Source organism: Geotrypetes seraphini, chromosome 3 (genome assembly GCF_902459505.1).
Source record: "Geotrypetes seraphini chromosome 3, aGeoSer1.1, whole genome shotgun sequence".
Lineage (NCBI taxonomy): Eukaryota > Metazoa > Chordata > Amphibia > Gymnophiona > Dermophiidae > Geotrypetes > Geotrypetes seraphini.
Window position 1 is genome coordinate 327,872,973 of NC_047086.1, and position 23,775 is coordinate 327,896,747.

The 23,775-nt window shown below is 43.1% G+C and overlaps 1 protein-coding gene across 1 annotated transcript; it reads left to right on the top strand.

Annotated features, from left to right (window-relative positions):
- Positions 1-936: 936 nt before the first annotated feature.
- PAX1 (paired box 1) lies at positions 937-23,557 on the top strand. The gene is made up of 5 exons (XM_033939721.1): positions 937-1,014; positions 1,434-2,081; positions 4,052-4,194; positions 4,810-5,029; positions 23,359-23,557. The coding sequence occupies exons 1-5, from the start codon at positions 1,011-1,013 to the stop codon at positions 23,448-23,450; spliced, it is 1,107 nt and encodes a 368-aa protein (XP_033795612.1). The 5' UTR covers positions 937-1,010; the 3' UTR covers positions 23,451-23,557.
- Positions 23,558-23,775: the final 218 nt, after the last annotated feature.

Genomic DNA, 23,775 nt, shown 5'->3' on the forward strand with positions numbered 1-23,775 from the left:
AGGTTTTGACCATCTAATTTTGTATCCGAGGCAATGGAGTGACTTATCCAAAATTACCTGTTGTCCCCTACAGCTAAATTAATGAACTAATGAAAAAAATAAATATATATATATAAGAGGATTAAAAACTGTTAGACGGACTTCTGAAAATAAAAAGAAGTTTTAGGAGCAAGGTTCATTACTGCGCGGCCGAAGTCATTTGGACGCATTACCCCTAAAAGAAACCTTAACTGCTTTTAGTTATCTGTATTGCAAACACAGGGAAAAAAGGGGGAAAAAAAGTTCACTTTAACATTATTCAATGTAGGTAAAAACCTAGAAGTGCGCCTATGTAGTTGTTAATATGTTAAAAAAAAAAAAAAAAGCAGCGTTGGAGCAGGATTTCGTTTCGTGGGGCACTACAAACGAGAGCTGTAATAACGACATTCTTTTCGTTGTTCGCTCGCCCTCCCCATCAGCTATGAATGCACACAGAGAAATCTGTGGTGAGGAGGGACAGAGAAACGGGTTTTAGTCTCCACGAGCCTTGAATTCGCGTAGGCATACAGTTCATTTAGCGACTTTTATCATTCTTTGAAAGCAGGGGGAGGTAAGATTTTGCAAAGGAGAGGAATGGAAAAGTTGCGCCGAAGAAGCAGCTGCTGTCTCGGGCCAAGTGACGGGGACCAATGAGATGCCAACAAAGCTTTTTTTTTTTTTTTTGCCTGAGCACCGAGATTGACGTGGGAGACACGTCAAAACGATCTGAGCGAACTGCACCCTCCCGCTTAGGCTAATTTACTGTTATCGGATGAAGGTCACCTCGGGCTTTTGTCGCCTTCGTTTGCAATTGTTCTGCAAACACGGAGAGAGTTCTGGAGAGGAAGTGGGGCTTTTTTTTTCATGCCTTGGACTCTTCAGTTTCAGTTTGCCCAAGTGTGCTCGCCTATCTCCTTTTCTATGTATCTCTGGCTGTCCTGCAGAACTGGGAATTGCAAGTGTTTGACAAAAGGAACCGAACGTCTTAGGAAATGGGTAAGATCTCACGGAATGGGTTTCGTTTCGCAGTTCAGTGGGAGACGGAGCGGGCGAGGGGGGGAAACGTGCTTTTTGACACTTTCGGCTTCGGTTTTGCGCTCGGAGAAGCAGAGCCGCCGGAACTTGAAAAGTTAGGAAATGCATCACAAAAACATCCAAAAGAGGATGTGGAAAAGCTTTTTTTTTTTTTTAGAGTTTGTTTTGATGCCAATGTCTTGTTCTTACCAATTCTACTTGTAATCGGTGTTTTATCTTTCACTGCATGCTATTTTCTGCCTTTTACTTCATTTTATAGTGCATATAGTGGAATTGCATAACTTTTAAAATTTGCATAAATTTTAAAAAAGAGTCGTGCAGCTTATTTTTATGTTTCTTTGCTGTTTTGATTGTTTGTTTGTTTTTTTTTCCTGGTATAGAGCAAGCCTATGGGGAAGTGAATCAGCTGGGGGGTGTTTTCGTCAATGGAAGACCCCTTCCCAATGCCATCAGACTGCGAATCGTGGAACTGGCCCAGCTCGGGATCAGACCGTGCGACATAAGCAGACAGTTGAGAGTGTCTCATGGCTGTGTGAGTAAAATCTTGGCCAGGTACAACGAGACAGGCTCCATCTTACCCGGGGCCATTGGAGGCAGCAAGCCCAGGGTTACGACCCCAAACGTGGTGAAGCACATCAGGGACTACAAGAACGGAGACCCGGGCATCTTCGCCTGGGAAATCCGAGACAGGCTACTGGCCGACAGCGTTTGCGACAAGTACAATGTGCCCTCTGTGAGTTCGATCAGTAGGATCTTGCGGAATAAAATCGGGAACCTCTCCCAGCCCGGTCACTATGAAAACCACAAGCAGCCTCCCCCGCAACCGGCGCTGCCCTACAATCACATTTACCAGTATCCGTATCCGAACCCCATGTCGCCAGGTGGCACCAAAATGAGTAGCCACCACCATCACCATCATCACAGCGGAGTGGCGGTCCCAGCCGGGCACGTCAGCATCTCCCGGTCCTGGCCGTCCGCTCACTCGGTCAGCAACATTTTGGGCATCCGAACTTTCATGGAGCAAACAGGTCAGTGAACTGCAAGACCACTAGCCCTGGATGTACTTTTGGGGAATTTAACGTCTCGGTGACCTGCATGAAAATAATCATAATATAATATCGATGGTAGCCTTATAACAATAAGATTTTTAATCCGGTGTAACTGTAACCACATTCCATAATCCAAGGCTCCGGATCTTATGCTGGGTTTTAGCTTGGCCTCATGATTACGGATTATGAATGTGAAAATAATCATAGACACAGTCAGAAAACAACTGGAAATATTTCATATCCCAGCCTCAGGGATTCTGAATCTCTCTTAAACTCTCGGTAAACGAATTTCACTGCTGACTGGGTTTTATTTTTCCACTCAACTTTTCCATAAATCAGTCTTCCTAAAATATTAATATAGGGGTTTCTCCTGTCCCCCCCCCACCTCATTTTCTTTCTTTCTTTTTTTGTTAATCTTTATTCATTTTTAAAACTCACAATAAGTGTAACATATAATACAATCATTTATACTTTAACATCACTTTAATATATCATCAAATTCTAACTCGCATCAACTATCCCCCCTCCCTTATACCCAACAGTTATTCATAAGCAAAAGAAATCATAAAATATTCCCATCCTGGACGAGTATGAACATAAGGGAAAAAAAATAATATTTATTCTATGCAGTAATTTCAATCTTTACAGTATCTTGTTAATGGCTCCCAAATAACCTGAAATTTCTTAAAATTTCCCTGCTGCATGGCAATTATCCTTTCCATTTTGAATATGTGACACAATATGTGAAACCTCATTTTCTTCCTTTGAGGATATTATCCATGTAGGGTTTAGAAAAGCATAAAGAAACGCTGGGGCTGTGGATTTAAAGTGCCTAACTTGTAAGGATAAAATAAAATAGTAATCCATGGAATATAATAATTTACCCAAACTGTTTTCTAGTTACTTTTGTCATTACAGGTGGGTTTTTTTCAGTTTATGTTTTATTTTCTTGATGTAAGCATTTAGGTAATAATCGAGCTGGAATGAATCTTAAGGACATTTATTTGAGGATGCTTTCGACTGTCTCTCTGACCCTCCCCCCTCCCCAACTCTGGTATCTTGTGAAAGATTCCCATTCTCTTCTGAAAAATCTATCAGGAGACGGACATAATTTAAATAAAATTTCTTTTTTTAAAAAAATTCTATTTATTAAACATCCTAGAAAGGCGGGTTTTCATCTTTAATTGTTTGTCAGATTTTAACATTGCCTTGATATCTGTGACAACTTGCTCAGATCGGGAGCAATTCTGGGGATTTTGTTTTTTCCAAAAAGGTTGTTATATAGATCAGTTGCTACTACATAGAATTAGAGTATTGTAGTATAAGTCAATTATTATAATGATGAAAAAATGTTTATAAAAATTACTACAAGTAAGTGTTATATTTTGGTTTTGGAAGGAAGTGTGCTGGTGTCATTAAAATAACCAAGTAGATTTTTGTAGAGATTTTTGGGGAAATAAGGCCTTGGTATTCAGGTTTTTGAGAATGATGGACAGAATTAGAACTATCTCATTTTAAAAGCAAGCTAACTTTCCTTTGGTTTGTTTGATTGTTAGCTGTTAGCTGTTCTATACAATGCGCCTAATATTACATATATTAAAAAAAACAGGTTATAAAAGATAAATACTGAATATGCCAGTGTGGACTAACTTACTTTGACATTATAACACACTTGTGACTAGGGGCTCCTTTTACTAAGCTGCGATAGCGTTTTTGGCACACCAGAATTGCTGCACACACTAAACCCGCGTTACATGGCTAGAACTAACGCCAGCTCAATGCTGGCATTAGCGTCTAGCGCGCGTGGCAATCTGCTTGCTAAAACCGCTATCGCAGCTTAATAAAAGGAGCCCTAAGGTATTTTATTCACTCCATAGCAATTTATGAGGTGTCATCAGGACCAGCCCAGATGTGGCAGATGTGTTCTAAATCTATCTTATTACCTGCAGGCACCATAGCTGGAACCGATAGCTCTGCTTATACACCCAAAATGGAAGACTGGGCAAATGTTAATAGACCTAGTTTCTCTGCATCACAGAACATTAATGGAATTGAAAAAACTGCTGTGGATGCTGACATTAAGTACTCGCAGGTAGGTCAATTTCATGGGCATTTAGTTATATTTAAGACTGAATATTATACAGACTAGAGGGAAAAGTTCAGGTTAATAAGGCTGGTATCTGATATCACATCTGAATTTTTCTCCATTTTGATATGAAAAAAAAGAGATATTTTAATTTATCAATTTTATTTTTATTACATTTAGGGATCTCAAAGTCCCTCCTTGAGGGCCGCAATCCAGTTGGGTTTTCAGGATTTCCCCAATGAATATGCATTGAAAGCAGATTGGGGAAATCCTGAAAACCCGACTGGATTGCGGCCCTCAAGGAGGGACTTTGAGATCCCTGAAATTGGGATTTTGTTTCAAGACACATTGAAAAACAGTATCAAAACACAACACCAGATTACACTAGACTCAAGGAAAATGAAGCCTTGAATTTTTGTATAGTCTTGAAACTCACATCTTCATAATTTTTCATATGGGTCAGGATTTATTTAGACAAGCAGCTCTAAAGTACATGCACAGTTATACATTTCTTTGTACCCTAAGAGTTCTTATCTGACTTTAAACAAATTCACCTGGGAGACAGGTGAGGTATCTGATGAGTGATTCGGTGTTTTGAAATATCTCCCACATTTCTTGCAGCCTGCTTCCAGCTTGTCTTCAGTGAGCAGTTTTGTTCCAGCTTGTGCTTATCCCTCTTCCAACCAATATGGAGTTTATGGGGGTCCGGGAGGGGGGTATGTGACCCCAGCGCATCACTGGCAGGCACAAGGCAGCCCTCTTGCCCATCATGGGCCAAGCGTGACGGTGCGTGGGGGGGACATTGCTGCCCCCATGACATTCAAGCATCCAGTCAGAGAAGGTATGAAAACAGAATGACAAAACATTCAGAAACTGTGTTTTGGAGCTAGTTAAAGCCAACTCATTAAAAAAAATAAAACAATAATGCATAAGCAAGAGGTACAAAGTAAAAGAGCTGTGCTTCATACATCAAAGGCTTTGATTTTGTAGTTGTTTTGTTCTTTCAGAACACCTAAGGCTATTTTTACAAAGCCGTGCTCGGGCCTAAACGGGCTAAATTGCTGCACAAGCTAGCTGCTACCGCCTCCTTTGGAGCAGGCGGTAGATTTCCAGCTAGCGCACGCTAATCCAGTGCGTGCGTTAAAACCGCTAGCGCGGCTTTGTAAAAGGAGCCCCTAGTATATCCTTTGCATTTATCTCACTGAAAACTGTACGAGCATGTGCACACCTGGTGCAATTAGCATAGATATTCCACTGAGGAGCTAAGTGAACCCACACTAACTACAAAAGTGATGGAAAGTATAACGCACTTACAATGTATGCAGTCTGTGCCTATTTTCTGCCCATGATTTCCTAGTTTCCAAACCCTGACTTTCCTATGAGGAAAGGCTAAAGTGGTTAGGGCTCTTCAGCTTGGAGAATTTACAGCTTAGGTCTATAAAATACTGAGTGGAATGGGTAGAAGTGAATCTCTTGTTTACCCTTTTCAAAAAAATACTAGGATTCGGAGGCGTACAATGAAGGTACAAAGAAGTAAATTTAAAACAAACTGGATAAAATATTTCTTCACTCAGCATGTAATTAAACTCTGGAATTCATTGCCAGAGAATGTGGTAAAAGCAGTTAGCTTAGCGGTATTTAAAAAAAGGTTTCAGCAATTTCCTAAAAGAAAAGCCCATAAGCCATTGTTAAGATGGACTTGGGAAAATCTACTGCTTATTTCTAGGATAGGCAGCATAAAATCTTTTTTTCTTTTTTTGGGATCATGCCAGATACTTGTGACCTAGGTTGGCCACTGTTGGGAACAGGATGCTGAACTTGATGGATTTTCATTCTGACCCAGTATGGCAACACTTATGTTCTTAAGTAACACAACGTGAAGTTAATATATGAATTAGTGCACAGTCATGCCATTACCGTTAACTGCTTAGGCCATTGTAGAAAAAGGGTTCCATTATGAGATATATAAGCCCTAGTTTTGGGTGGCTTTAAGATGGGTGCTTTTTTTTCTGCCATGCTTGCTTTAAATACCCAATAATTTGCACTTTAATAATGAAAGGGTTGACCTGGGAAAGTATAGATTTCTAGGGCAATGTGGTGTCTAGTGGTCTCGAACACTAGGGTCTTGTATCCGAACCAGTAAGTCGCTTGCAGAAAACTGTCAATCATATTTTCCAACTCCACCTCCACCTCCTTCCCAGGGAGCTGCTCCTGCTCCCCTCAGTTTGTTTTCTGCAAACAAATTGCTCAGAAGTGTTTTGATCTGCTCTGTAGTTTTATTATTTTTGCATATTTTTGATCAGTGTTCTTTGGAGGCTCAGTGCCTGGAGGTTTCCACTTGGTGGGACCTCTGCCTAGGAGAAGATGCAGACTCGCATGGCAGAAATCTGCTGCGAGCGGGATCAGGCCCTCGGGGACACCAAGCTAGCCAGCCTGTAAGTATTTTTTAAAAGCTAAGGGCCATTCCTGCGTAGCTGCTCGCATCCCTGATTCAGTCAGCAGCTTGAACGCAGGCTGTGTGGGCTCCTTCCCAGCTTGGCCGGGACTAACAGTGGGCCGGCTGGGTGGTCCTCCCCCCTTTCGTGGCGTGGTTTTCCAGGGGTTGAGGTTCAGTCTGACCTCGGTCTGACTGGCAGCCAGAATACCAGTTTCCTCCAGTGAATTTGTGAGGCAGATTTGTTCTCCGTTTGATTCCAGCAGAAATCCTATGCTGAAGCAGGCAGGCACCACATGGCACAGTAAGTAAGGCTATTGAAGCCTTTGGGGAAAATCAGGGAGGGGGGATCCTTAACAGTTGAATTTTAGGGTTTCGGACCCCAGAGCCCAGGTCTTCCACATCCAAACCCCCATTCCCTATGATTTTTCTTTCCTTCAGGGAAGTCTCCATGGGCCATTTTTGGCACAATTTTTCTGGTGGTAGCCATCTTGGATTTTAAACAATCTTTTTAAAATTTTGCCTCCATCTGACTCAAATCCCCTCAATTTTGCTCAAAATTGACTGGGAAGGACTCCTCAGGCCTTTTTACTCCTATATCATGCCAGGTTTGTGCTGGATTGCTGACTGAGGAGCGTCCATGTCCTGCTACAGAGCCCAAGAGGACCAGCAGGGGTTCCGTGCAGGGTCAGAGAGACCCCCAGTACCAGGCTTCACAACAAATTTTATGAGCCTGATATGGAATGCTTATTTGAACTGCTGAGGGTCCTCAGCGTCTGTTAGCAGTACACCAGTGGTGGCGGTGCAGGGGTTCTCCCCTCGACATGTGCCCTGATCAGATGAGGACGCAAACTTGGACCAGCAGGTTCAGTCTGTCCCAGACTGGCAGGACAGTTAGTCCATTCCATGCCACTTTTATCCCAGGATTTAGTCTCTGTGGCAGAGTCTGCTTCCATGCAGGAGGACAGCGGTCATGAGGTGGTGGTGACACTGGTTCACTGGATCAAAGGGAAGACCCCACAGTATGCTGGTTGTTCAGAGCCTCTGCACTTTCAAGCATTATTTCCACCTTGCTGCAAGTGTTACAGGTGGAAGTAACACCGGTTTCTTCTTCTCAATGATCAGCTATAAGCAATTCTTGGGATCCAACCGTGTTTTTTCCCTCACATCTGGACATCACTAAGCTGGTCACTGACCACTGGGAGTCACCTGAGGGTTCCCTTCAAGTGAGTAAAACTATGGCCAAGCTATATCCAATGGTGCCAGATTTCCAGCAGCTGTTTGTGCAGCCAAAAGTGGATTCACTTGTGGTGCAAGTCACTAAATGAACTTCCCTTATTAGTGAAGGTGGGGTGATGTTAAAGGATCCTCAGGACCGCAAAGTGGACTTGCTTCTCAATCATCAATTTGAAGCCTTAGCCCTAGGGATTAAGGCAGCAGCTGTGTCTTCCTTTGTGGCACGTGTTTGTCACACTCAACTATCTTGGTCCTCTAACCTGATAGATCCACAAATGCTGCTCTCTGGGGTAAATTATATTGCAGATGCTCTGTATGATCTTATCACAGTTATGGTCTATGCTATCTCTGCCCGATAGATGCTCTGGATCAGACAGTGGGCATGAGATGCTACCTGTATAGCTACACTAAGCAGGCTTTCATTTCAGGGGCAGATGCTCTTTGACAGTCCATCACCCCAAGTCCTTACCAGACAGTAGACCTCGGAGGACCTGGAGTTCAGGTTGAGGAGATTTTGAGGTTTCTGAAGATTTCATATGTATTTAGGAAGCCAAACAATGCAAACAATCACTCAGGGATTGTGTCAGAGATTCAGTGGGGGTAGGAGACAGCAAGCCTTGGGCTCTCGCCCCTCACCAACCATGAGGAAAGCACAATGCCACAAGATCAGAGGCTGAGCTCCCCCAAATAGGATGTAGGCTGTCGGCCTTTTGGTTGGTTTGGTCTCAGATTGACGCAGACGGCTGGATTCTAGAAATCATCCAGGAGGGGTACAAAATCAAGTTCTCTACTCTCCTGCCAGACCGCGTTAGTCCAACAGTGTCCAGAGAATGAGATCTGGTATGTGTTTCCCCCATGGCCCATACTTGGTCGAATCATTCACAGGATTGCTATCCATTCCAGCTTGGTAGTCTTAGTGGCACCTGATTGGCCTTGCAGACCATGGTATGCAGACCTAGTTCATCTCCAGAGGGACGAAGGCCTCAGACTTCCTGTTTAAGTGGATCTTTTCACTCAGGGACCTGTTCCTATTGAGAATCCAGAACATGGGCTTACGGCATGGTTTTTGAGCGGGTGGCCCTGACAAGCAATGGTTATTCGGATGTGGTCATTACCACATTGCTCAGAGTGAAGAAACCGTCCATGGTGGAGACTATGCTACAAGCTCCGAAGTTCTTTCAGTGCATGTGTGCGGTGAAGGATGTAGAGCCCTGGTGAGTTTGCTAGTCAATTATGCAGATGCACCAGATCACAAAGCAAGGAACCTAAGCACCATCAAGTTAATCTAGGCTTCAATGCAGTCAGTATCGGCAAAATCTATGTAGCCGATGCAGTCACTTAACTTACCCTCCCTTTTACAAAAATAGGTTTTTAGTACCAGCCAGCGTGCTGAATGCTCTGCGCTGCTCCAACAGTCACAGAGTTCCTATGAGCGTCGAAGCTGCACAGAGAATTCAGTGTACCAGCTGGTGCTAAAAACCTCTCCCGTGCTTTTGTAAAAAAAAAAAAAAAAAAAGAAAGGGTTAATTAATAGACTTAATTTACACCGTTGGTTCTTAACACTTCATAATTGGCTTTATTTGGACTTGATTGAATGTTATTTATTTGTAAAATTTCGATTCCGCTTAAAATCTAAGCGGATCACAATAAAACAAACATAAAATGTAACACATAATCTTCATAACAAAAACAAACTTACATCAGTTATCTAAACATCATCACTCCCTCTTTCAATTATCTAAGAACAGAAGTCTAACTCAAAAAACACAGTTCTATAAAACGTTGGCACCTACTCCAAAGTTTCTACCTAAAAGTGGACATGATTAGGGGTGGATCGTGGGCGTGTTTTTGAGTTAGGCACCTCTTTGTAAATTAGGCACCTAATTTAGGCACAGGTATTTATGCGAAGAAAACCCTGGCATAAATTGGGTGAGCCTAAATTAGGATGCCTAACAAAACATAAGCCCCACTTAAGCAGCACTAAGCAAGATTCTATACAGTGAGCCTACCTTTTATAGAATTGCACTTAGCACTGTACTAGTTGGTGCCAATTTTTTTCTCTGAAGTCCACCTAAAGTTAGGCACCGATATTGGCACCGATTGTATAAAACTTAGGTGCCCATTATTGAATCACGCATAGCGTCATCTAAGCATGCTTAAGCGGCTCTCAGCATCCAAACATTTAGGCACACGCAGTGGTGTAGTAAGGGAAGTGCGGGTATGTGGGTGTGTGTGTGCGGTCTTCCTAAGGTTGCGGCGGCACACCTCCTCCTCTCCGCCCCTCTGCTTGCCCGCCTGCCCACTTGCTCTCCTGCCCACCTGCCTGCCCGCTCACTCGCTCGCCCGCCTGCCCTCTCAATCGCTCCCTGATCCTCTCCTTGACACGTGCGCCCTTTGCCTTCCCCCATACCTTTTTGGCACTCTGTCTGATATCACTTCCGGGACCCGTGCCTAGGAAGTGACATCAAAGGGAGTATGGGGAAAGGGAAGGGGCACACGTGGCGGGGGAGGGTAGCCACGGCCTCAGGTGCCTTACTACACCACTGGGCACACCCAATTTATGCCAGAATTTTCTATTCCTAAAGTTAGGTACCAATATCAGAGCCTAACGGCACCTAACTCGAAAACACACCCATGATCTACCCCTAACTATGCCCACTTTTAATGTAGGTGCTTTGAGCTAGGCACCTATTTTTTTTTTTTTTAATAGAATCTAGGTTTTTGAGTTAGGCGCCCAACTTTCAATTAAGTCCAATTAAAGATGATTGTGAAATGTTGAGTGCCAATATCAGCACTGATTAAGCCTATTGCTCAATTAGGCTCCGATATAGGCGCCTAAGGGCTCCTTTTACTAAGGTGCGCTAGCGTTTTTAGCGCACGCACAAGATTAGCGCGCACTATATTAGAAACATAGAAACATAGAAAGATGACGGCAGAAAAGGGCTATAGCCCATCAAGTCTGCCCACTCTACTGTCCCACCCCATTAAGTCAGAGTGCTACTCGACCTACGTAGAGATCCTACGTGGATGTCCCATTGATCACCTGCACCGGTAGTTTGTTCCAGTGATCCACTACCCTTTCTGTAAAGAAGTACTTCCTGGTGTCACCACCAAATCTCCCTCCTCTGAGTTTGAGCGGGTGCCCTCTTGTGACTGAAGGTCCCTTAGGAAAGAATATGTCGTTTTCCACCTCGACACGACCCGTGACGTACTTAAATGTCTCAATCATGTCACCCCTCTCCCTGCGCTCCTCCAGAGAGTAGAGCTGCAACTTGCCCAGTCTTTCCTCGTATGAGAGACCCTTGAGTCCGGAGACCATCCTAGTGGCCATTCACTGGACTGACTCAGCTCGAAGTATATCTTTACGGTAATGTGGCCTCCAGAATTGCACACAGTACTCCAGATGAGGTCTCACCATGGTTCTGTACAGTGGCATTATGACTTCAGGTTTACGACTGACGAAGCTTCTATTGATACATCCCATCATCCGCCTTGCCTTGGATGAGGCCTTCTCCACTTGTTTGGCAGCCTTCATGTCTGCACTGATGATTACTCCCAAGTCCCGTTCTTCTGAGGTCGTAGCTAGTGTTTCTCCATTCAAAGTGTATGTTCTGCATGGATTTCTGCTGCCGAGATGCATCACCTTACACTTCTTTGCGTTGAAGCCCAGCTGCCATGTTGAGGACCAGTTTTCCAACTTGATCAGATCCTGCGCCATACCATCCGTGAGATCGCTTTCACCTACTATATTACACAACTTGGCGTCGTCGGCAAACAGCGCTACTTTTCCCTGAAGCCCTCGGGTCAAGTCCCTTATGAATATGTTAAAAAGGGATGGGCCCAGGACTGAGCCCTGCGGCACTCCGCTAGTCACCTCCGATGTCTCAGAGAGGGTGCCATTGACCACCACCCTCTGAAGTCTTCCACTCAGCCAATCATTGACCCATGCCGTTAGTTTCTCACCTAACCCCATCGATTTCATCTTGTTTAATAGTCTACGGTGTGGGACACTGTCAAACGCTTTACTGAAATCGAAGTACACTATGTCCAGAGACTCTCCCGAGTCTAGCTTTCCTGTAACCCAGTCAAAGAAGCTGATAAGGTTGGATTGGCATGACCTGCCCCTAGTGAATCCATGTTGACAGGGATCCCTCAGATTCCCCTCATCCAATATCGTGTCTAATTTCCCTTTAAGTAGAGTTTCCATGAGTTTACACACTATTGATGTGAGACTTACTGGTCTGTAATTCGCAGCCTCCGCTCTGCAACCCTTTTTGTGCAGAGGAACAACATTGGCAGTTTTCCAGTCCAGGGGTACTCTCCCCGTACTTAGGGAGAGATTGAAGATCATGGCTAACGGTTCCGCCAAAACATCGCATAGCTTTCTGAGCACTCTTGGGTGCAGATTGTCCGGCCCCATGGCTTTGTTCACCTTGAGTCTTGACAGTTCTTTGTAAACATCAGCTGGTGTGAACTCAAACTTCTGAAATGGGTCATCCATGCTTTGCTTTGCATCCAGCCGAGGCCCGTGCCCTGGTGCCTCGCAGGTAAAGACTGAACAGAAGTAATCATTCAGTAGTTTGGCTTTATCGGAGTCAGTTTCCACATAATTCCCGTCTGGCGTTCTAAGGCGTACTATCCCATTTGTGTTCTTTTTCCTGTCGCTAATGTATCTGAAGAAGGATTTGTCCCCTTTCTTGATGTTCTTCGCTAGAGATTCTTCCATACGAAGTTTGGCCTCCCTGACTGCTGTTTCGACCGCTGCAGATTTTGTCCTGTATTCAATTTTTGCTTCTTTTTCCCCCATGCGTTTGTATGATAGAAATGCTAGCCAAAAAATTGTATGATAGAGTGCTAGCCAAAAAATGACCACCTGCTTAAAAGGAGGCGGTAGCAGCTAGCACGCAGGGCAATTTGGCACGCGCTATTCCGCAAGTTAAGGCCATAACGCACCTTTGTAAAAGGAGCCCTAAGTTTAGAATCAACTTTATTTTCATACAGTTTTTTTTTTCTGATTTTTCAATTGTATACATTATAAAGTTTGAAATGTCAATAAAGATTTAAAAAAAAAAAAAAGATTCAGGGCCTAAGTGACTATAATATGCTTTAAATATCATGTACCTACACAATATGAATAGTTAAGAACTATAATAATTACTTTCAACTGAAAATTTCCACCTGTATTGTGTGCAACTGTGATTCAATCTTTCTTGAACATCAAACCTGCTAGCTGCCAATCTCAAAGCTAATACCAGTAAATCAACTTACTTTTTGGGGCCCGCTTTGAACATTTGTTTTTTTTCTTAGAAAAGTCTCTCATTTAAGCAATCATTGACCTGTACAAATGATCATAAGCTGGTAGTTACAGACTGGGCAAAGACATGTTTTAAAAGTTATGGACAGGGAACTAATAGGCCAGAGAACAAGAAGGAAAAATCTGCTAACTCCATTACAACTAAATACAACTATTTATTTGAAGCAAAATACTGGCAGAAAATCAAAATAAGCAAAATAAATTTAAGTGGGTTTTATTCCTGTTCTCTTTCAGAACCGGAGATGATAGCTTTTAAAAATGTTATATTGTTCTAAATGTATCTCAATGTAATTGTGTAAACTTTAGAGTCATCTAATGAACACATAACACTGGCCTAAGATCACTTGTAAAAAAAAAATTATAATTTTTGAAAAAATAAATACACTAATGGATTTAGCACATACTAATGATTAGCACATGCCAAATGCTAAGAAGCCTATAGGTATAAAATGAGCTTCATAGCATTTAGCACATGTTAATAATCCGGAGTCTGTCATAGGGGAAAACACCCTCCAGGGATTCAAGACAAAGTTCGACAAGTTCCTGCTGAACCGGAATGTACGCAGGTAGGGCTAGTCTCAGTTAGGGCGCTGGTCTTTGACCAGAGGGCCGCCGCGTGAGTGGACTGCTGGGCACGATGGACCACTGGTCTGACTCAGCAACGGCAATTCTTATGTTCATATGCTCTTATTAGCGCAATTTAGCACACCTTAGTAAAAGGACTCTTTAATGTTTTATAGTCCTAAATAGCCAGGACATCTATTCAACAAACATGTAGTATGTCAATGGGCTTTATTATTGTTATTGTTATCATTGTTAGTTTCTGGCCTGCTATATCCATTAATCATAGAGGACTACAACATAACAACCACAATGTTTTCATTTTACAAATCATATATAAACTAAGGGCTCCTTTTAATAAGGTACACTAGCGTTTTTAGCACACGCAAGAAATTACCGCGTGCTATGCTTCTAGAACTAACGCCAGCTCAATGCTGGCGTTAAGGTCTAGCGCGTGCGGCAATGTAACGCGTGCTATTCTGCGTGTTAAAGCCCTAACGCGGCTTTGTAAAAGGAGCTCTAAAATAAAAACATGTAATAACATAAAACAGTTATGGGGCATACATGTTAAATACTAACCGTATCAATGATACCATCATTTTTGTAGCTCATAATTCACAATCTTCCAGGTCTCCTTCTCTAGTAAAATAGAGTGATTATTTTTATTAGTCTATTGCAGTGCACAGGCATTAGGACTATAGAAAAAAAAAATTGAATACATTTTCTGTTGTAGCTTGTCAAGCTTCCATTCATTAGCCATTTCATTGCACCCTGTATTTCATGTCTCTCAAACTCTGTGCCACAGCACAGTGATGTGCCCTGAAGAGCTTCCTGGATGTGCCACGAGTGATTCCAGAATTTTACTTTATTAAAAAATTCCCTTCATAAGTATACACTAGAATAGATGACATGTACATTGTGTACGCCAGAGTCTGTCAATGTTATGAGCATCTCGGTGCATAAGGATACAACCGCCCAGACAAGCATCGTTCTTTGAAGTGATTGGTCCTTGAAAAGTAACGGCAAGTCATTTTAGTTTTATTTTGATTTCTTATGCAGTAGTTATCCTAACTTGAACAACAAAGTAGTCAATGCTTTGTTACTATTTGGATCTTTGTAACTTTGCGAACTTAGATTTTCAACTCTGACAGAAATTAAATCGAAAAAAGAGACTGACTGCAAATGGTGAATGATGAAATGAGTCTTTGCTTGTCGACTATCGAGCCACATTTTGAGTTAATTTGCACTCAAAAACAAGCACATCCGTCGTATTGAGTAGCAATTCTATTCTAGCTACTTTACTTCCCCCCCTTTATATAACCGCGGAAATGTTTTTTTGTGCAGGCCGATGCGCTGAATTGCTCCCAATACTCATAGAGTTCCTATGAGAATCAGGAGCAGTGCAGCACATTCAGTGCACTGACCTGCGCTAAAAACTGCTTCCAAAGAACTTTAAATAAATAACTCTCAAATTGTAATTTTTTGGTTGGTTTTGCAATTTTGTAATTTCAATTATAATGTGCTGCATAAAAACATTTGCTCCTTTTAGTGTGCAGGAGCTAAAAATGTTTGAGAGACACTGCTATATTTGACTAGAAAAAATTGAACTGAAAGTGGTAACAGCAATCCCAGTGTTACATTGTATTTAGATGCAACGATGAATACATTTAAATATTAATATTAAACTGTCACACTATGGGCTCCTTTTACTAAGCTGCGATAGCGGTTTTACACGCACGCTGAATTGCCCTGCGCACTAGACCTTAACGCCAGCATTGAGCTGGCATTAGTTCTAGCCGCATAGCGCGGGTTTAGCGCGCGCTAAAATCCTGCATGCGCTAAAAACGCTATCGCAGCTTAGTAAAAGGAGCCCTATGTTTTGCATGTGTTTCACAAACTGTGTGCTGCGGCACTGTAGTGTGCCATGGTGATATTCCGGGAGTGCTGCGAGAGGCACATCATGTAGGTGAGTCAGCCATCACCTCTCCTCCTCGCCGGCATCTCTTCTCCTCGCAGGCACCCCTCCTGCTCTCCGCCCCCTCCCCACCAGTGTAGTCATTTTAGAGTTAAGCTCAGGGCCCCACCCGGGGGGGCCTCCGCTCAGGATGTCAAGGGAGCCTCAGGAAGTTGACCTGATGATGTCACACATGCACGTGACATCATCGCATCAACATCTGTGCATGTGCGGAGAGACCCTCCATTCGCAGCCCCAAATTTAATGTGCCGTGGCATGGAAAAGTTTGAGAAACACTGGACTAAAGGCAGGTAAATAGTCATATTGAAAACTGTAGTGAAGGCAATACTTTACATAGCTACAGTGGCGTTGCGAGGGTGAGAGGCGCCCAGGGTGGAAGCACCCCTCCCGCACCCTCAACTCCACCCTCTCACTCCTTCCACGATCCCCCCTGCCACATGCGCCCACCTTCTCTTCCCCCGCCGCGAGTAACAACTTCAGCGTGCACCTCGTGACCCTGGCGGCTCTCCCTTTGACATCACTTTCTGTGCGCGGCACCCAGATGCAATGTCAGCGGGAGAGCTGAGGCGGTCGCGAGGAACATGTCGAAGTTGTTGCTCACGGCGGTGAACAACTGGAGGGACGGGGGAAGGGAAGCCCACGCGTGGCGAGGGGAGGAGTGGGAAGAGGCAGAGGGGGCAGAAAGGAGGGGTGCCAGTGCCCCCACCAACTTGGCGCCCACGGAGGATTGCCCCCCCCCCTTTTCTCGCTCCCTCTTACTACACCACCGCATAGTTACTTACTAAATAACAGCAGATAAAGTCCTGAACGGTCCATCCATTAGTTACATGCACTATAAATTCATCATTAAATTAAATTGTCTTTTTTCTTGATATTTCTGGGCCTTAGACCATAAAGTCCACCCGATACTGTTCTTAGATTTCAACTACTGGAGCTAATTCCAGCCCAACCAACAATTTCACTGTTTGCAGATACATACCATAAAGTCTGACCAGCAAAGTCCTTATGTTCGAAGTTATTGGAGTTCCTATCAATGCCCGTCCTAGTCCATCCTAGCCCAGTATTGGCCTTAGTTCTTCAATATATACCATTCATTTTCTAATTAGAGATCTTCTGTGTTTATCCCATGCTTTTTTTTTTATAATTCTGTCACCATTTTCCTTTCCACCACCTCCCTTGGGAGGCATCCACCACCCTCTCCAAGTAAAAGACTTTTCTAACATTACTCCTAAGTCTACTTCCCTGCAACCTCGATTTATGCCCTCTAGTTTTATCATTTTCCCTTCTCTGGAAAAGATTTGGTCCTATATTAATACCTTTGAAGTATTTAAACGTCTGTACCGTTCCCCTTAACTGTATCCATGACATCTTGTTTGTTTGTCTTGCCTGTTTAGATTGTAAGCTCTTTCAAGCAGGGACTGTTTTCTTAATCTTTTTGACTCTGTACAGCGCTGCGTGCGTCTGGTAGTGCTATAGAAATAATAATTATTATTATTAGTAGTAGTAGTATCTTATCTCCCCTGTTGATACACAGTGACATTATTTATATATTGCAGACAATAATTTTATTTTTTTATTTTTTAGTGTTTGTATTGTAAAACTTTACTAACACTTGTTGGCAAAGAGCACTTAAGACTGTTTTCTAATGTTTTGGCTATTCACCACTGAAAACATGGATATTTCTTTGTCTTTTTCTCCATCCTCCTCGTTATACACTTGACAGATAAATTCACAAGGATGTTATGTACTACATTCTAATTCACAAATGTGTTACATATTACACAGGAATTCTAACAATGCTTCATAAGTTCCTGGAGTCTTTCTTTACTAGGTTACTGTTTGCCATGCTCCAGAAACTAGATCTGTGCTGTCTTTTTGGGACACTCGGAGAGGTAATTCTGTAATGTAAGTGCTAACATATACATGCCAATTACACATGTAAATGTTTAGAACAGGGGTGTCCAACTCTCAGCCTGCGGGCCACATGCGGCCCCGCAAGGAGTTTCGTGCGGCTCAAGCTTCTTCCTCCCTTCTGTGCCTCCTTCTAGCAGGTATTTAGTTTTCTGCCCAGATCCTCGCGATCGATTTGCGGCTGCTTTAAAAAGCCTTCCCTTACCTCTCCCTTACTTCTTTGTCTCCCGGCAAGTGTTTATTTTAAGGTTGGCTCCCTTGCTGCAATCCTCTGCGTGCGGCGTTGACTCCTCGTGCACGATCTACAGCTGTGTCAGAAGCGTTCTTCCGATGTCACAACGTCAGAGAGAAGGCTTTGGAAGCAGCCACGAATCGCGCACGAAGAGCTGACGCCGCATGCGGAAGACTGCATCAAGGGAGCCGACCTTAAAATAACACTCGCCGGGAGACAAAGAAGTAAGGGAGAAGTAAGGGAATGTGAGAAGGCTTTTTGAAGCAACCGCGAATCGCTTGAGCCGACAACGCACGCGGAAGACTGCAGCAAGGAAGCAGGCCATAAAGTAAACAGTCACTGGGAGGCAAAGAAGGAAGGGAACGCTTTTAGTTCAGGCACGAATCGCTGACGGCCATAAAATAAACACTCGCCGAGGCACAGAAGGAAGTCGCCGATCGCATGAGGATCCAGCAACTACCGCCTGCAGCTTTGACCAGAAAAATTATTGCATCAAGGGAGCTGGCCAGAAGGTAAATACTCGCCGGAGGGAGGCACAGAAGGGAGGGAGGGGGCATGAACTTGGGACATAGAATGAAGGGAAGGAGGTAGGGGAGCATGGCCATAGGATGGAAGAATGGAGGGAGTGAGGGAATAGAAATTGAGAATTGGGTGTCAGAGAGGGAAAAAGAGATGGTGGGGAGATGAAGAAAGAGGAGAATTGTTGGGCATAGGGAGGGAGAGAGAATTATTGGGGAAAGGGGTAAAACACAGCCCTCACAGACCTCAAGCTACCAAAGTAGCCTGGAGGTTAGGGTAGCTGTCTTGGGCCCTGCTGATCTGTGTTCAAGAACTACTACTACTAGTAAATATTTCTATAGCGCTACCAGATGCACACAGCGCTGCACAGAGTCACAAAGAGTAAGAAAACAGTCCCTGCTCAAAACAGCTTACAATCTAAACAGGCAAGACAGACAAACAGGATTTCATGGATACAATTAAGGGGAAGGATTAATCAGTTGGCTGGGTTGGAGGGCAGAGGAGTAGGGTTAAGGATTGAAAGCTATATCAAAAAGGTGGGGTTTCAGTCTGCTTTTAAACAAGGGAAGGGTAGGGGCTTGACATAGGGGGCAGCTAGATGAAAGGAACGAAAGTCTGGAATTGGCAATGGAGGAGAAGGGTAACGCTAAGAGTGACTTAACTAAGAAATGGAGTTCTCTGAGAGGTGTATAAGGTGAGAGAAGTGAGGAAAGATATTGATGAGCAGCAGAATGAACACACTTGTGGGTCAGCAATAAGATCTTGAATTGTATGTGATCACAGATAGGTTGCCAGTGAAGTGACTTAAGGAGAGGGGTGACATGAGCATAGCGAGGTTGGTAGAAGATGAGACGCGCAGCAAAGTTTTGCACAGATTGCAAGGGGAAGAGGCGACACTGAGGGATACCAGTTAGGCATAGACTGCAGTAATCTAAGCGTGAGATTACGAGAGCTTGGATAAGGGTCCGGGTAGTGTACTCAGAGAGGATGGGGGCGACTGGCTTAAACTAAGCAGAAATACATTTTCTGGCTGTAGCTCTGGGGTAAAAGGCAGACCTCCCTTAGCTGAAGTGTGTCCTCAAATTAATTATTATTAAGACCGCCAGCACAGATTTACAGCGGTGGAATGAGGGGCTAAAACGCGGACCTGCAGACATGAAATCTTAGCTGTCAATAAATGAAGTTAAGGTCCATGAGGTCTGCATTTTACCCCTTCCGAATTATCGAACATGGTGGTGGGAGAGGAGTGAGGTAAAGATACATGGGAAAGAGAGATGAGAGGCAGTAATGTTGGATGTGGTGAGAACAGTAGGATGGATGGAAAGGAATGCAAGAGGGACCTCAAGGATGTGGAGAAGGTGGGAAGAATACTAAGATCAGAGTTACATACAAATGGTGGTGTAGTGAGGGTAAGAGGCACCTGGAGCAGTCGTACCCCTCCTCCGCCCTCTATTCTACCCCCCCCCCCCCGCTCCTTCTGGACTCCCCCACCCCTTCCCCCGTACCTTTTAAATTTTCAAGGCAAGAGCAACAGCATAAACCTGCTGCCCACGTTGTGTTGGCTATTCCTCTGATGTCATTTCCTAGGTGCGGGGCCCGGAAGCGACAGAGAGAAGCAACATTGACGTGGGCAGCAAGTTAATAACGCTGCTCACGCAGGAAAAATGAAAGAGGTATGAGGGAAGGGGTGCAAACGCGCAGCAGGGGGGGCGGTAAAGGGGGGGGCAGAGAGGAGGATAGGTGCCTGTGCCCTTTACAATGATCATACCCAGGGGTGGACCACCCCCACAACCGCTTACTACTCCAGTGTGTACTATTAGAGTAGATTCCAAATGGAAATGACTGAAACGTTTTCTGGGTGCCTATACCAAACATTTAATTTTGGAGCCACACAGCATATTGAAATATATGCCTATTGTATACTATCTGCTAGTATACAAGGGTTAAAGGTGCCCAGGGTGGTGGTGCCGGATGAGCCCCCTCCCTAGCACTCGGAAGCTTTGAACACTGCAGCTGCCCTCGGAAAGGAGAGAGGGAGGGAAAGCTGCCTACCAGAAGTCAGGAATGCCCAGCCCTCACGAAGGTCCCGGTTTAAGTACCCTCCTCCCCCCCGAACCTTCCAGACCTTAGCCAACCAAAGGTTTTGATTGGTCGAGGCGGGAAACAGACCCTACCTCCACTCCCCCCTCCTTTTACATTTCCTCTACCCCTTACCTGCTTACCCCCCTCCTCTCGCCTACCTAGTCTCGGCGGGCGACCTAACAGGCCTTCTAGCCCCGTATTAAATTTCGCCTCACAAGACCAACTCTCGGGCTTACACATCTGACTGTAGCAAGAATAATAATTATAATCATAAAAATAATAACAACCAGGCATGCTTTCTCTGTGCATTTTCCCTTTTGTAGTCTGATGCAATACATTTTTTTAGTTTTATCAGTGAAAAATGGGACAAATGCAAGTTGAACTTTTCAAATTTGGAGGATTTGCACTCAAACAAAGTGAAACAGAAAAACATGTATCAAAGTTCTTCCCCCAGTTCTGCATTAGATAGCATTTTTCCCTATTGAATATGGTGCCCTATTTTCTTTGCTAATTTGAGGAGCAAAATATGCACTGGAGTAAAATTTCCATTAAGCTTCTATGCTTTAAGGGTGGTGGTGGTGATGGGAAGTAGATATATATCTGTAATGATTGATTCCAGCTTGTAAGCAAAAAGGTTTATGGGCACACAGGTGAGCATATAGGGGCAGCTGAAAAGTTCTCAGCCAAATCAAGATGAGAATGATGTGGAGCCATGAAATTTACAAGTTACTCTACACTTTTCTTGACGTTTCATTTCATATCATTGAAACAAAGAGTATCAAGAAAAGTGTGGAATAACTTGTAAGTTTCATGGCTCCACATCATTCTCGTCTTGATTGGGCTGAGAACTTTTCAGCGGCCCCTCAAAATGCATTGAACACCGGTAAAATACTTTTGGAAGACAAACTATTTCCCAATTTCTACAAAAGCAAATCTGGAACAATTGCCCAGGAAACTCAGCCAGGTGCTGTTAATGTTGAAAACAAGGAAAGGTGCTTTTGTACTTGCAACGCCATCTATAGAGGAAGGTTGGAGAACTAGACACAGGAAGATAAACATTTTAACCTACACAAAAGTAGCATACAATAGTCTTTGGGGCTCCCCCTTCGCTTGAGAAGTGACAGATAAGATTCAGTACTCTGTCAACAAGGGAGCTGCTCCATTTTATGCGTGTGACACAGGTCTTTGGTAAATATTGCCATGGGCCTAGTAAAAAGAACGGGTCTGCAGGTTACCTTCTGGTTTTACAGAAAAAGTGTTATCAACTCACTTTCAGTACCTATCGCATTCTCCAAAGTACTTTTAAACCCGTACAATAATTTAGTAAATTCGTGCATGTCTGAAGTAAATTGCTTTTCCAAAAAAAAAAAGAAAAAGAAAAAAAAAAATCACGAGAGAGAATTTCAAATGCTGTAACTAAAGGCCACATACACTGATATTATGAGGGCATCAGTAATACTCAGCTTTCTTTCCTAACCAGCAGAGTTTCTTAACTTTCATTTTCCTAGTTTTTATTGAACCCTCCTTTTGGTCCCCCCTTAAATGTCTCCTTTCCTATAAAATTGTAGTTCTTCCCTCTTTTTCCACTTGTCTCTAGTTAGTCTAGATAGGTGAATGTCCAGACATGAAAGTTTTTCATGCCCCCCCCCCATTTTTTAACTTATGTATATCGCTTAGAAATATTTATAAGCGTTTTAATCAAACTTGAAATAAAACTTGAAAAAATGCAAAGGCACATAACTGTGAAATAGCTAAAAAAACAAACTATAGGCTCATTGGAAAACAACCTATATAGTTCTGCTGAACAGTTAATTGCTTTCTGTTTTAAGACTAAGGGCCTTTGACATTTATGCTTCCTTCCTTCCACAGAGATTCTGCTACTGCTGCTTTAATAGACCTTTTACTATTCCCATCATTTGACTCTCAGTTTACCATGCTTTCGTCTGTCATCCAGTTTGATTTTCTGTGTAATGGATAGATGATAAATGACAATCATTGAGCACTTTTCAAAACCCAGGAATTAAAGCTGACATCATTTTTACTACAGTTGTAGCTGAATCCCTTGCTAACAGTCGATATATTTACCCACGGAAATTTAGCATTTGTTCAATTCCAAATGCAATATTTGATTTTCCTTTTGCCGATGACAGTAGACGTTTGCAATCTTAAAATGTCATATTATGTCTGTTTAGAAAGTAGATGTAGGCATAGATGCCCTATTTCTTGCTGATAGAATAACACTTTTGCAGAGAAAGAGAAAAAAGGTTTCCTGGTCCACTAAAATTATCTCTGCATCATCAGCTAGCGAACATTCTGCAAGTATTATAGAGGAGCCGCTGAAAAGTTCTCAGAAGAAAATAATATGGAACCATGAAACTTACAAGTTATTCCACACTTTTCGTTTCAATGATATGAAATGAAACGAAAAATATCAAGAAAAGTGTGGAATAACTTGTAAGTTTCATGGCTCACAGCATTCTCTTCCTTGGGCTGAGAACTTTTCAGCAGCCCCTCGTAAAGGTAAAAAAAAAATGTATTCAGAAGTGGTCCAGTTTTCCCAAAGACCTTATTTGAAGAAAAGAAATCCTTTGCAAATACAATGCTTCCTTGAAGCGAGCCTAGTAGAGTACATACATTGTAGACATGATCTGCTTTACTATCAGTTTGGGCAAGTGGGAGACGACCTTGAAAAATAAGGTCGAAAGAATATTTCTCATTATCACAACCTGGAAGAACATTTCCAAAGCCCTTTCTATTGCTCTAAGACTTTGTCCTTAGACAAAGAATTGGCAAAAGCCTTTGGGATTAAGGTGCTACTAAATGAGATTTTTTTTTTTTTTTTTAAAGCCAAATTCATTTTAGTCTGTGCGAAATATACAATTGAAAATGTTCTTTTCTTTTCCTAGTGGTGAACAGAAAAGCTGCCAGTCCAGTTGACAAGCCCCAAGAAGCTCTCGACAATTTACACGGACTTTCAATTTCAGCTTCGTCGTCCTAAGAATTCACAACTAGACCCTTCAAATACCGTTCAGAAACAGATGATCGAAAAGCTGGTGCACTTGCAGTTTTGATAATTAACAGTTCCTTCAAGCACTATTGAAATTAGGGTGGATCTTCCTAGAAGAAAAAAAAAAAAGTTGCATTTGAAACCAGTCCATTCAGTGAGAAACATTCTTCCACGGTAGATTAGCCCAAAAGAGAGTAAGTGGAGAAACTCTCTGGGAATTTCCTTTTCACAGTTCCATGATTGTTCTGCCAGTTGTTTTGGAGGTGGTGACAATAATTCTTTCTTTATTCTGTCCTTCCCTCCCTTTCCTTTTCTT